Here is a 14,041-nt window from a genome sequence, read left to right as displayed (position 1 = left end):
GCACTCAGTGTTTCAGAGAGTTAGAGGGCTTTTCCAAGGTCATTCGATAAAAAAAGATTTGGGCCTACGACCCAGATTTTTGCCAGGTTCTTTATCCTTTATTTCCTAATCCCTAGAGAACATGTCTTTGCCTGTTATTAATGCGCATATTTAATATTCCCACATGATTGTGCCATCATGGATTGACTTACTGAAGTCTCCAGAAAATAATTCTTTTTAAAAAATGGGTTTCAAATGGAAATATATTCATAATTGCTAATTTATGGTATTAAGGGTCAAAAATACTTGCCAGGAGCAAACATTAAATCATTTCCATTCTAAGCATCTTTTGTACATTTGTTCTCCAAAGTGAGGTATGAATCTAGTTTACCTTTGTGTCTTTTCTTTCCTTGACTCTATACTTCACACTCATGCATTTTTACTTTATTAGCTGTGCTCCAGGTATAGTAATGCGTGATTCCAACTACATCCCTTTAACAATTATCTTGCACATTCTGAAGAGGAATGTCTTGCTCTTGGGAAACCCCACATGTCAGAGAGAGAGGACCCAAGGCTGAGTCAGAAGATCTGGGCTTTGACCTCTGCTCCCCGCTGTTTATGGGAATATGTGATTTACATCCTGGAACATCTGTTCTGGCAATTTATAAAATGGAGCACATAATATTACCTATAATGCTTCTTACTTGAAAATAAGGAGAAATTGCTCTTGAAAGTGTTGTTTGTACTTAGATAAAAGATGTTGCAAATGTAATACATGCTTCTGTTTAAAACTATTCATATAAAACATTACATTCCTGTTGATGTGGGCATGTTATAATGAATGTTGCTTAAAGTAGAGCTCCTGTTGCCATTGGCAACACAGTGAACAAAGGATGGCACATCCGTGTGTCTGATGAAAAAGGTCTTGTGTATGCGTGTAGAGTGTTAGATAAATAAATGATCTGAGAATCACTGGGACAGAAAGAAAATCCCTACCAAATCCTAAAATTGGGCTGTTACCTTGTATCTTATATGAATGTAGAAAGAGTAAAGGACAAAAAAGTGAAAGAAAAAGGAAGAGGAATGAGAAAATACTGGGATCTGGAAAAGAGATAGAGAGAGAGAGAGAAACAATGAGAGCAAATTTATCCAGCAATTAATATATTTAATGACAGTTATTTATCATCTATTTTATGCTCATCTGTTAGAGGATACAGCTGAACATTGTTAGTCAAACATCTTCAGGGAGATATAAAATTCAACCAAGGCAACCATATGAATTATATAAGATCAAGTGTGTCTGTAGAAGGTATGATCACTCACAGATGAAAGAAAGCCCTCTATCTGAAGCAGGAAGGGATTTCAGACAGGTGAGTAGGTGTTGGCAAAAGTCTTAGAGAGACTCAAAGAGCAGCTTCTAGTCCCTCCGCCATGATTTACTCCCTGCACCTGGAGATGGGACTGGCGAGGGAGTGGTTCCCTGTCAGTCAGGAAGGTGGGAAAGGAAGCCACCACCAATCTGTTGACCTCAGAGCTCTTAATGTTTACTCATTCCAGAAACATCTGACTCCACCATCCCTCACCTCACTTAACTCAGCTATTGATTTACTCACAATCTTAGAAACTCCACTTGGGTCACAGGCAAAGGCGATTCTTTTCCCCGGGCTCTCTACATGGTGTGTCTTCCCACAGAACACACAGCACATGTGCAGATGTGACCCCGGGCTGGGATTGCTGAGGGCACAGGGATGGCATGCGTGCCCAGTGGATGTCCAGCTGAGGCACTAAAAGGGGAAGGATGTCCGCAGACAGGGCAGGCAATCTCTCTTCCTTTTTTTCTGATCAATCCTAATAAACTAGTCAGATCCAGTGGCTTGGCAATAGATGAGTTTCTTCAGAGCTTCTTTCACCTCTCGATTTCTTAGGCAATAAATGAAAGGGTTTAGAGCGGGGGTGACGATGGCGTAGAAGATGGAAATGATTTTGTTCATGTTGAAGGCATGGATGGCTCGGGGCCGGGCATACATGAAGATGGTGGCAGAATAGAAGATGGTGACCACCACAAGGTGGGAAGCACACGTGGAGAAGGCTTTCTGCTTTCCAGTGGGCATGCGGACAACAGTGGCCAGAATGCATCCATAGGACAGGACAGTGATGGAGAGTGGGAAGAGGAAGATGACCAGGGCCAAGACAAAGTCCACCAACTCAGCTATGGACATGTCTGTGCAGGAGAGGTTCAGCACTGGCGAGATGTCACAGAAGAAGTGATTGATGACATTGGGGCCACAGAAGCTGAGGCGGGAGATGAAGTAGATCTTTGCCAAAGAGATGCCAAAGCCGATGGCCCAGGAACCAAGAGCCAATCGGAAACAGAGCCCATGACTCATGATGGTGGGGTAGTGGAGTGGGCGGCAGATGGCCACGTAACGGTCATAGGCCATGGCAGCCAGGAGAACACACTCTGTGCACATGAGCGCAATGAAGAAGTAAAGCTGTATCATACAGTGCATGAAGGAGATGCTGTTGCTCATAGACCAAAAACTAAACAGCAACTTGGGCACAGTCACAGAGATGTACCAGGTCTCCAGGAAGGACAGGTTGGCCAGAAAGAAGTACATAGGCTTGTGCAGTGGCCGGTTCTGTTGCACCAACAGAATAATGATCACATTTTCAGTCACTGTCAGAATATAGGCCACAAGGAACATCAGGAACACTGCTGTGCGCATGCTCAAGCTCCCGGGGAACCCCACCAGAATGAACTTGGTGACCCGGGTCTGGTTCTCCACCTCCATATTGAGGACACAGGGCTTAGCTCTCCTGGGAGAAAGAGTCATTTGGTCAGAGTCCATGATCCAGTTAGAGTCTTTAGCATTGCCTTCTCTGACTATCAATAACAATAACATTTATTAATAGTATGTTCTAGGTTAGCTCATGAACTGGATATATTATGCAAACATAATTTAATTACTACATAATCTCACATGTTTTATTGTATCCATTTTAATGATGAATAAGAAATAATAAGAAACTGTGTCTTGGGTAGGCATTAAGTAACTTACCAAGTTCCCACTGATAGCAGGACAGGAATTGTGTTCAAGTCTAGGTCTAAATCCAAGCTCTAGCTAAAATCCAAGGCTATCTTCACAACCACCACCCAAGTGACTATCAAACCTCTGTGCTCCATGTTACAACTGCCAGTCTCAAGAGATACACCAGCCTTCCTGTCCCACCACCTGCTCTGAACTCTGGAAGTTCTTCCCTACAACTCATTTATCCTTCACATACTATTTCTTTTCCTAGCATTGCTGGAGATGGAGAGTAGCTGTCATCGTCTGTGAAGCATGTGAGAAGGTGAGATGGGAGGAGTTGGGCTCTGCAGTATGAAATAAACATGACCTCATTCTAGTCCCAGGTCTGTCCCAGGTACTGCAATGTGACCCTGAAATCTTACCCTGAGACCCAGTTTCCTCTTTCACAAATGTGAATATTAAAGTGAATTCAGCTGATATTTCTGTGAATCAAAATACAAATGAGATCATGCAAATGACATTTCACATAAACTATAAATTACAATCAGCATGAAAGGGGCTCATATTAGATAGAGCAGGAAAGAAGGTGAATCAGGACAATGGGAGGGAGGAGGGTAAATACCATGAGCCCAGCAGAGTGGTGAGTAAGGCAGACGTGAGCCTTGCTATCAGGAGCTTTGGGTTCTTGGGGGTGAGAATGGGTGTCTCTGCATGGAGGTTTTTTTTTTTTTAAGAATCAGATATATAAATGAATAAATAAACCTGAAACATTTTCTATGAAGGTTAAAAAAAAACAGATAATAATGGGAGTGTGATCTGGAATGTGGACTTTTGGGCAGAGGAGGATTTCAGGACTCAGTGCTTTGCAGAGTGAAGTAAATGAGGCCATTGCTATTCCTTGGTGAGTGGAAACCGAGCCAGGAAGAGGTGGGAAATGTAGGCAGGGCCAGAACGGGCAAGGTCCTCCAGGTCATAATAAAGGCTCTAAATAAGTGTCCTAAATGTAAGAGGACACAAACAAGGGTCTGAAGGTGAGTGAAGCACGAAATGACTTTCATTAAGGAAAGACAGCCGTCATTCAAGGTGCACTTCCCAGAGCCAAGAGTGAGCCTGCTTGAGAGAAGCCAACAGTGACCTTGACTCCGGTGGTTGCAGAGAAGTAGATAGAATTAGGTGCGTTTTAGACGCGAAGACTTTAACAGTAATTGATGGGAGTCGGGGAGAGAAAGAAGCCAGGGGAAATCTCAAGAACATGGCTTATTACTTAGAAGTTTTGCCATTTTCTAAGACAGGGAAACAGGATTTTTATAGACATTTTTCTCATAGTTCAGGAAATGGCCATGGACAGAATTTGGTAGGGCTGTGTTTTGATTAGTTTTAACAGTCTACAATATCCTCTGATAATCATTTATTGAACATTTACCAGGTGCCAGGAAGTTTGATTTTCAAACAATATCCCATTTAATCCACAATATAAGGTTAATGGAATGTAATCATTCTCATTTCACAGACATATGAAGTAACACTTCCCAGATAGAGAGTGATAAACTTGGAATTACACAATGGCACACCCTTAACCACCCGGGTGACTCACATGTCAATGAGGAAAATCAGATTGTGGACCACCACTTTTTTACACTTAAATATAAAATGTAATACTTTAGGAAATGTTCTCTCATCCACCAAAATTCCATTATAGGAGCAGAACATTAAAGATTAAAAAAGAAAACCATACGACAGAAGAATGTATTTAATCAGATGTACCAAGCGGAAATGAACACATCGAACAGTTTGGTAAATGCACTAGAGATGAGATAATCCTGGGATAAGGTCTAAGGTATAAATAAGCAAGAAGAGGCATTCTGGGCATATGAATCAGAGTGGGAACAGGCACAGAGCACCAAAACAGCCTGGCACACTCAGGCAAGCAACGCCTACACATGGCCTAATGCTGCGTGAGCTGCAAACTGATGAATGAACAGGAAGGGGCAGGGAGGAAAGCTTGTCAAGGGCCAGATCAGGAGGCCCTACACACCCAACAGCAAGGGGTCCAGGGCCATCTCCTACTAAGGATGAGAAGTGATTGCTGATATTTGTCAGGAGCATGATAGTGACCTCACAATGCACCCTGGGTTTGATGTGAGAGGGTGGGTTTGGATGACACTCCACCGGAGATTGGTAGAAGAGTTGGAAGACACTTAATGGCAGACACTTACAGATACACACAAAGAGGAGAAAGAACATTATTCTGTTTGATAAAGAAACAAAAATGAATATATTTAACCAGACCTGTTCACACAAGTAACTTTGTGTTCCTAGAGAAAGAGAGGGAGATAGTTCCTTATTTCTCATGAACTAAATAAAGCCTGATAGGCACTAATTATGATGCACTGGTGGGAGGCATGGTGCTATTTAAGTGTGTTATTTTAGTATGGAACCTATGGACCCTTTTACCCGTGACAGTTTTACTCCACTACAGCATATTCAAACAGGCTACCCTTCGTAGCAGATTTTACCAGTGATTTAGAATCAAACATCTAGCTTCACTCCACTCACATGCCAGCTACATAGACTGTTTCCTCTAATTTTGTCTGGATTCTCTATGAAGGTAGTTTCCAAGTAATTCAAAAGTGGTAGACACATAGCCTTTATTCCTTGCCAAGACAGCAACAGATTTGTAATCACTGTCGTAAATAAAGGGCCAGGAGGTTGTAGAGTCTGCAGCACAGGGATATCAGGGAGCATGGTAGGGACCTAAAGACTGGGATCAGATCGTGGGCTTATTTTTGGTCCGACACCATGGGATATCTCTGAGAAGGGGTAGGAAGAATCTATTCACCCACTTGCTGCAGAGCTGACTGCACTTAGATTTCAGAAAAGGAGAATACCATCCAAACTGATTGCTGGGAATTGAGAGTGGATAGAAAGAAGAGGCGTGGAGCATTTGGAATTAAATATCACTGTGCCATAGGCGTCTGACACAGAGCTGCCCATGAGGATGCTCTTGGAGGGGATACTTACCTCAGCTCAGCAGCCTCTAGTCGGGTCGAATGTGAAAATAAATTCTTCACTGACTCTAAAGTGGGAAGAAGTAGAAAAACATGATTCAGGTATTGAATAGATGTGAGGAACCCACTGCCTACACCTGGAAGTAGCAAATGGGCCCAGATTACCACACTGCTGTCACACTGATGGCCAGCACCAGGGGAGACGACAGCCGTGGGCACTGAGACCATGCCTGTGCAACCTGGCAGTGGGCTGCCCCTTCCAGCACCCTGGGGCCCGAGCACCCACCACCTTCCTGGGCAGTGCTGCCGTACTCTTAGGCACACCCCGTTGTGAGATCTGTGGGTTCTGAAGGCTTTATAGAGCATCAAGAATTTCCCTACACCTCTGCCAAGACCCAAGAGGAAAGAACCTTGGCAATGTCAGTCCAAGTCTCTTGTGGGATCCAAGGGAAATTTTATTTGCCTATTGTGACCTTCTTATTTGTTTTACATAATATTAACTCCATAAGGGGGGAAATCACTTATTACCACATATTTTGAAAAGAACTTCATTTTAATTTATTATTTCTTGAAATGTAGAGAAGAAAAAATTACTCCACTTCAACCTGCATTTCCAGATTTTCTTTTAGTATTCCATCTTTGGCTTATGGGAATCAGGATCAGTGCTCTCAGGGAGATGTTGACATTTGCAGTAGACGGGTATTGCTGCATTTTAGCAAGGGTTTAAAATAAAAGTTTTCACTTTCAATGCTTATGCCATAATTGTGTGCTAAATAAATTTATCATGATGAGTTCATTTCTATGTTGTCAGCTGCCTTTGGGAACCACTTAACTTGTATTTCACATTCTGGGACATAATTCTCTGTGCCTACGGAAATGTCAAGTAGCCCTCCCACAAAGAAAAGATGTCAAGTTCACTATGGTTTCATGAAATGGTAAAAGGAGATATTGAAAGCTATAAACAATTTAATCTGAAGTGCCACTTATGCTTATGGTAATTGAGCAAGAAACCTTTAATATAGCTTCTCTTACAAGACTGAAGTATGAAAACCAAATCACAGCAAGGAAACAGGATCCAGCTCTTTCATATCTCCGGCCTTCATTGATCTCCAATTCTAAAAAATGTTCTGATATCCCCTGAAATGTAACATTTGATATTAACCAGAATTTTGGACTTAAACTATTGTGATGTGCTGGTGGCTAAGAGAAAAATGACAGAATTTCCACCGAAGGGTAGTTGCCCATGCTCTCATTACCTGTGTGGTAGCAGAGGAATGGGGAGCACGCTTCTCTTCCAGAGGTAGAAAGGCCCACCTACTGTAAGAGGACTCCCTGAATTACTGTGATTATGATTTTTAACTCTAGGAATCAAAAAATTCATGCAAATAATCCTAAACAGATTGGCAGTATTTCAGAGATACAAATTGACTGCATTCTCTGACGGACTGACAGACTGTCATTCATCCTGGAGTGCGGCTAGGCAGGTTTTCTCAAAGCTTTTTGGTCTATGTCTACTCTTGGTTCTAGCCTGATAGATCTCTGTCCAGGATGGACAAAAAGCAATGAAAAGACCCAGTGAGCTCACTGTGCTGTTCTCCTGAGGTCCTTGAGCACTTGTCTTCTTTTGCTCAGAACCCTCCTCTATCTGTTGTTGTGTTATGTCCAGGTTTTTTAACTGTAAGGAATAATTCATTCTTTATCACTGCTTGATGTTCCCCGTGCTGCAGTCCATTATCTATTCATTCACCGATGGACATGTGATTCTGCATGGGGCACAGCTTCAACACTGGGGCTATTTACAACTTTGCTTTGGCTTTGACTTGATACTGGGTAGAGCCTGAAGGTCATCTGGAAGTGAAATCTTAGGATGCTCTCAGACCTGGATTTATATATGGATTTTTTCAGTCTTAGATGTGTGTATGGATTTCTGGTACACACCTGAGTTTTTAAGAGTCATTATTCCCCAATGTATTTTCTTTACAACTCCTTCCTTCCCAGCTTTTTGATCTATCTGCTGCTTGTCCCAACTCTAATCTCTCAACTTAAACTTCTACAGCCAATGCTTTTGCCCTCAAATGTATTCACCAAAGTCTACCTGGGAAGCTATCCTAGTCCTGGTAATGAAACTGGAGTTAGAGAGGAACCAGATTCTCCGCTTCTGCTGCTGTGTTCACTGCAGGGTTTCACTGAAGGGTTTCAAGCAACTGAAATTGCTGCAGAGGCAGCAATTCACAGAGGAGTGCCCACTGATATTAGCAGTGGTCTCAGGAGGCAGGATCAGATTCTTCAGCAGCAGTGAGAGGGATCTAACTGGGTTGCAGCTCTCCTCAGTAGGTTGTGCCCATTTTGTGTAGCGGCAGGACCCAGCCACCTGCCCGTGACTTCTTTCTGGGGCCTTGTGCAAATTCAAGAATGAAACCCATGGACAATGGAGAATGAGAGTGAAAAAGCAGAATTTACTTGAGTGAGAACCAAAGAAACAGAGCTCTTACCAGGCAAGAGAGGACCTGATAATGGGTTAAGTATACTAGTCTAGGGGCTTATATTTCTACTGGGTATGGACACCAATCAATATCTAGGCTAATCATAATCCCAGCAGCTTGAGAGGCTGAGGCAAGAGAACCGTAAGTTCAAAGCCAGCTTTAGCAACTTAGTGAAACCCTAAACAACTCAGCAAGACCCTGTCTCTAAATAAAATCCATAAAAGGGTTGAGGATGTGGCTCAGTAGTTAAGTTCCCTTGGGTTCAATTCCTGATACACACACACACACACACACAAAAAAAAAAAAAAAAAAAAAAAACAAAAACAAACAAAAAAAAAAAACTAGGCTAATCAGATGTAGGAAAAGTGCTGCAAAGGCTATTGGTCAACATCTATGCTAATTAAGAATAGGAAAATCGCCAAGACTACTGGTTGGCCCTGTGACCTTCTAATTGGCTGTGCCCCTCTAGTTGTTGACTTTGTAGCTTTCATTCAGGTCCATCTTCTTTCCCTCTCCCTGTCTCCCTGGGACAAAAGAGTTGACTGGAATGATTGGCATGTTTGTACAGATTAACTTCATGGAGTAGCCAGTACATTTAGAGAAGCCTTTTTTTTTTGGGGGGGGGTGAGGGGGGTCCCTTGCCTTAACTTCCTGCCTCTGTTTTACTATCTGTCAATCCTGTCTGTTTAGTAAGACCCTCAGCCAAGCAAAACAAAGGTAAGTTCTGTGCCACCACTTTTTTAGTTGGATTATAGATAAATTGAAACTTAACCCATTGCCTTTGAGAAGGTTCCTATTGCTCTTCATCACACTAGTAACCTGGCCCAGAAATGGGGGCTATCATCTTGACAGTTGCCCTTAGGTAGCTAGTCAGCCATTAATGGGTGAGCAGGGAAGGCAGTGAAGGGTGACTGAAAACCTCAGGGAGTCTTATCTGACAAATAAGCACTTGGAAGATGGGGGCTGGGTATATTGAAACCTCCCCAAGTCATAGTTACGACTTAAAAAACAAAGAAAAAAAAACAACAACTATTGTTTCAAGATCACGTCGTGCCCTACCAGGTGGTCTAGAACCTCCCTTATTATCAAACTTCTCCCAACCCTGAATCTCTCTTGCAATGAAAACATCAAAACTTTCACAAAGAAATCTTGATGGGGGTTATTCAAAGAATAATAAACCAATTAAGAGGGCAGAAAATTGAGGCAAAAGCAGGGATGTACAATTCCCTTAAAATCTCTAACTCTGTGATCACCACACAATGACTTTGAGGCAGTCTCTGTAGTCCCTACGCTGTGAGTCAGAAATCAGAAGTGGACTTGAACTAGACTCTGGAAAATTCCCGGGGATCCCCAATAGAACTGGAAGGCAAGAGGGGTGTATCATTCTTCTCTCTGAGCCGACCCACTGTCCTTTGACAGTGTTTTATTTTTCCTTTCTTATCTGATATGGTTTCGATATGAGGTGTCACCAAAAAATTCACAGGTAAAACAATGCAAGAGAGTTTAGAAGTAAGTGATTGGATCACTATCCTCATCAGTGGGAGAGCCCACTGATGTGGATTAACTGGGTGGTACCTATAGGCAGGTGGTCAGTGGCAGGCAGTGGGTCACTGGGAGTGTGCCTTTGGGGTTTATATTTTGTGCCTGGTAAGCAGAACCCTCTCAGCTTCTTATTGCCATGTCCTGAGCTACTTTTCTTCACCATGTCCTTGCACGATGATGTTCTGTATCACTTCAGGCCTGAGCTATGGAGTCAGCTGTATATGAACTGTGACTTTTGAAACCGTGAGCCCCAAATAAACTTTCCATCCCTATGTTGTTCTCATGGGGTCTTTTGGTCACAGCAACACAAAAGCTGACTAAAACATTAGCCCCTCTAATAAACTCACACCTGTTATTATGAGTAATGTGTCTGAAATCTTTCTAGCATGATTGCAAGAATCAAAATGAAGGGTCCTTCTTGCTACCCCAGTTTCACAGCAGTCCTGGTAATCTGCAAAAGTTGCCACCAACCTGGTAAATGCGGCATAATCGGTGGATAATTTAAATGCCACAGACATTCTTATTGCAATGCAGCAGCTTCTACCTTCATTTATCTTTCTTCTGAATATTGTAAATCATACTAGATTCCATAGTTCTGCAAAAGTTAACTGTGACTTTTTTTGTCATATAATTCATTATTTTATTGAAGGGAGTTTCAATAAAATATTGAAACTTGAAATTTCCTACTTCTCTAACATTGGCAATGTTCCAATGTGTCCTCTCTCTCTCTCTCTCTCTCTCTCTCTCTCTCTCTCTCTCTCTCTGTGTGTGTGTGTGTGTGTGTGGTGTGTATAAAGATATATTATATACACATATATATGTATGTATACATATTAGTTTGGGCAACTTGTGACCCTGCAAAACTCCCTTTTTAGTTCTAGAAGCATTATTGTAGATTCTTTGTTATTTTTTATGTCTATGATAATATGGCCTGAGACATAAAATAATTTTTATTTATTTCTGATATACATTGTTTTTATTTACTTATTTTTCTTACCTTATTACTGCGCTACAGCTTTATGTTGAAGAAAAAATGTGAGCATACATACAAAGGTCATGTCTTTAGTCTTAGAAGGGAATTTTTTCTGTCTTTCACCATTAAGGGTAATGTTACCTGAAAGTTATTTGTAGATATTGCTTATTGGTTAAGGGTTATGTTTAAAAATATTTGTCATAAGTTAATGTTGAATTATATTTGTTGCCTTAGGATGATCAATCAAATTTTCATTTCAGTCTGTTAATAAATGAAACACATTGGTTTAATTGACTTTGAATGTTGAACCAACCTTGAGTTTTTAAATAAATTTTCCTCATTATGTTTGGTATATTGATGGACCAGAGTTGCTAATATTTTATTAGCTGTTTGTGTCTATTTGTGAGGGTTATTATTATTTTATGATTTTTTTCTTGCAATATCTTTGGTTTTACTATCAAGGTAAATAAGAATTCATAAAATAATGTGGTGAGAAATCTGTTGTTTTCTATCTTCTAGGAGAATTTGTGTACAACTAGTAGCCTATCATTCTTATATATTTGATGGAATTTATTAGTAGAACTATCTTGGCCTGGGTTTCTCCTCATGGGAGGATTTTTAACTATATATTAAACTTTTCTCAGGGTTCAGGGTTTTTTAAGTTTTTCCATATGTGGGCTTTGGTAGCTTTTCACCTTAAGGAATTTAAGTTTTCATCTAAGTTGATTCTTTTTTTTTTTGTACCAGGGATTGAACCCAGAGTTGCCTAACCACTGAGAAACATCCCCAGCCTGTTTTACTTTTTATTTGGAAACAGGATCTTCATGCATGCTGAAAAGCTCGCTAAGTTGTTGCAGCTGGCTTTGAAATTGCGACCCTCCTTCCTCAGTCTCCTGAGCCATTGGGATTATAGGCATGAGCCACCATGCCTGGCCTGTTGGATTCTTTTTGGTACTATACAAAAAGGAGTCTCCTTAAATATTAGACATGTTAATTTTTTTGTGGGGGGGATACTAGGGATTGAACCCAGGGGTACTCTGTCACTGAGCCACATACTTATTCCCTTCCCCACACCCTGCCCTTTAAAAAAAAAAAAGACAGGATCTCACTAAGTTACCCAAACTGACCTCAAACTTGTGATCCTCTTCTCTCAGCCTCCTCAATACCTGGGATACAGGTGTGTGCCACCACATCTTGCCTTATTCAGTTATTTTAAATTTGTGTCTGATAGCACCAATATCTATATTTCCCTGGGATTAATTTTGCCATCAGGTTTTTTTTACCCTCATCTTCAGAATTTTTGTCTTATCTTCTAAGACAGATCATTTTTATTGAATGTTGGACAATGTGTATGAAAAATTATAGGGGTGATGTGAGGCTTGACATTACCCTCTTCAAGAGAGGATTTATTCGGCTTCTAGTAGGTAATAATCTTAGGGACAAATCACTTCAGATGAGCTTACTGGAATATGGGTGGTTTTTCTTTTGCTACTCATCCTTACTCCTAGAGAATAGTGGTTCAGAAATCCTACCTGACAGATGGGAGGGACATTCCTTGATGGCTCTGAAATGTAACTAGAGTAGTCTCAGCTGTGAGGTGACTGTAAATTCCCTTTATGTTCAGTCTCTTGACCACCATAAAAGTTGAAAAAGCCTGGAGAATGAAGGTCAGCTGAATGTGTTTGCTCTTCCTTCTCTTTACAATGCTGAATTTTGAATTTTTGCCTAGAAAACCCTCTAATTCTTTCAGTAAGGTATTCCTTTTCACATTTCTAGCTAGGTTTTCCAATTTTCTTTGGTGGAAATGACTGTCTGATATAAAATGCTCCACTGTAGCAATATCCAAAGTCCTAAAGTCAATATGTATTTTGAATTCTCATCGAGCTAAATAGGATGGATTGCCGGTGGACTAGATACACACTGTGAGAAAACGAGAGACAAGGGAATGGAAGAGTAGCAATACCATATATTGAGTGAACTTCAGAAGAATATTTTGGTGGGGGATTCAAAGTATTTTGTGTTTGGATGTGTGGAAATGAAAGTGAAGTTGTCAAGCAGGTGATTGAATACTGGAACAGCACTGGGTTAGAGAGTCATTGTTGTTAAGCTGATGTCATGAAATGAGATAAGATAAACTTTGGTACTGTTACCTGCACATAAGTGATTCCTCAGGGCAAGAACACCCACATCTGAAGAGAACTGCTTCATGTTTCCCTGTTGATGAACATCCACAGCTTTTCACTCACACTAGTAAAAATGAAGTCTGCTGCCACAACTGATCCCAGGCTCTTCCATGGTGCACAGTGACTGTGAATTTTGCCCTCAACAAGCGTGAAAGGATTTTCCCACATCAAAATGAGCTTCTTCTTTAAGCAGGCGGCAATACTAATAAAATAAGTAACCATTTATCTCCTAGCCTTTCCTTGGCTTTCAAACACTGTAGATCTGTGCTGGAAAGAGATGATACCCAGGGACATAGATGTCATTTCAACCATGGCTTTCCCAAACCTCCAGTTTTTTCTCTAAACTAGGGAAAAATGGGTTGATTTTGCAGAATCGTTTCTACTTGTTTTATCATGACACTTCTATTTTAGAAAGAAATTTTGTGTCTGCCTTGACATTGTCCTTTAGTTTGATATTATTTGCCAATTCTGGCATAAATTCTTCAAATTTTGTGGTTAGAAATATTTTCCAGGTCTAATATTGGTGAAAATATTTCCTTCCTTTGGTTTCTCTTTGAATATAGTAGTGGTTACTTGAGACAGGGCTGGAAGGGTAGCTTACTGCTTATTCTTAGGACACTATCTGTTCCTGAAGTTAAAGTATTTTCCATGAAATTGTTTTCCAAAATATGAATGGTTAAAAAATTCTACTTGTTTCATTGCAAACAGGTTAATGAGAAGTAAAAACAGAAAACCTCGAAGGAAACCAATAAGATCAATACCTACCCATTTTCAACCAGTCTTGAACATTATGAGAAAATCTATTTAAGCTTATGGACATGTGACCTTGTATGGATACAGACGT

General features: G+C 40.8%; 1 protein-coding gene across 1 annotated transcript; it reads right to left on the bottom strand.

Moving 5' to 3' along the window:
- Window positions 1-1,835: 1,835 nt before the first annotated feature.
- OR6B1 (olfactory receptor family 6 subfamily B member 1) lies at window positions 1,836-2,813 on the bottom strand (the record flags this gene model as incomplete). The annotated part of the gene is made up of 1 exon (XM_081287110.1): window positions 1,836-2,813. The coding sequence occupies one exon, from the start codon at window positions 2,811-2,813 to the stop codon at window positions 1,836-1,838; it is 978 nt and encodes a 325-aa protein (XP_081143236.1).
- Window positions 2,814-14,041: the final 11,228 nt, after the last annotated feature.

The sequence above is a fragment of the Spermophilus citellus genome, assembly GCF_964194105.1.
Source record: "Spermophilus citellus genome assembly, chromosome: 3".
NCBI classification, from domain to species: domain Eukaryota; kingdom Metazoa; phylum Chordata; class Mammalia; order Rodentia; family Sciuridae; genus Spermophilus; species Spermophilus citellus.
Note: the sequence above shows the minus strand (reverse complement) of the source record. Positions and strands in the feature narration are given on the sequence as shown.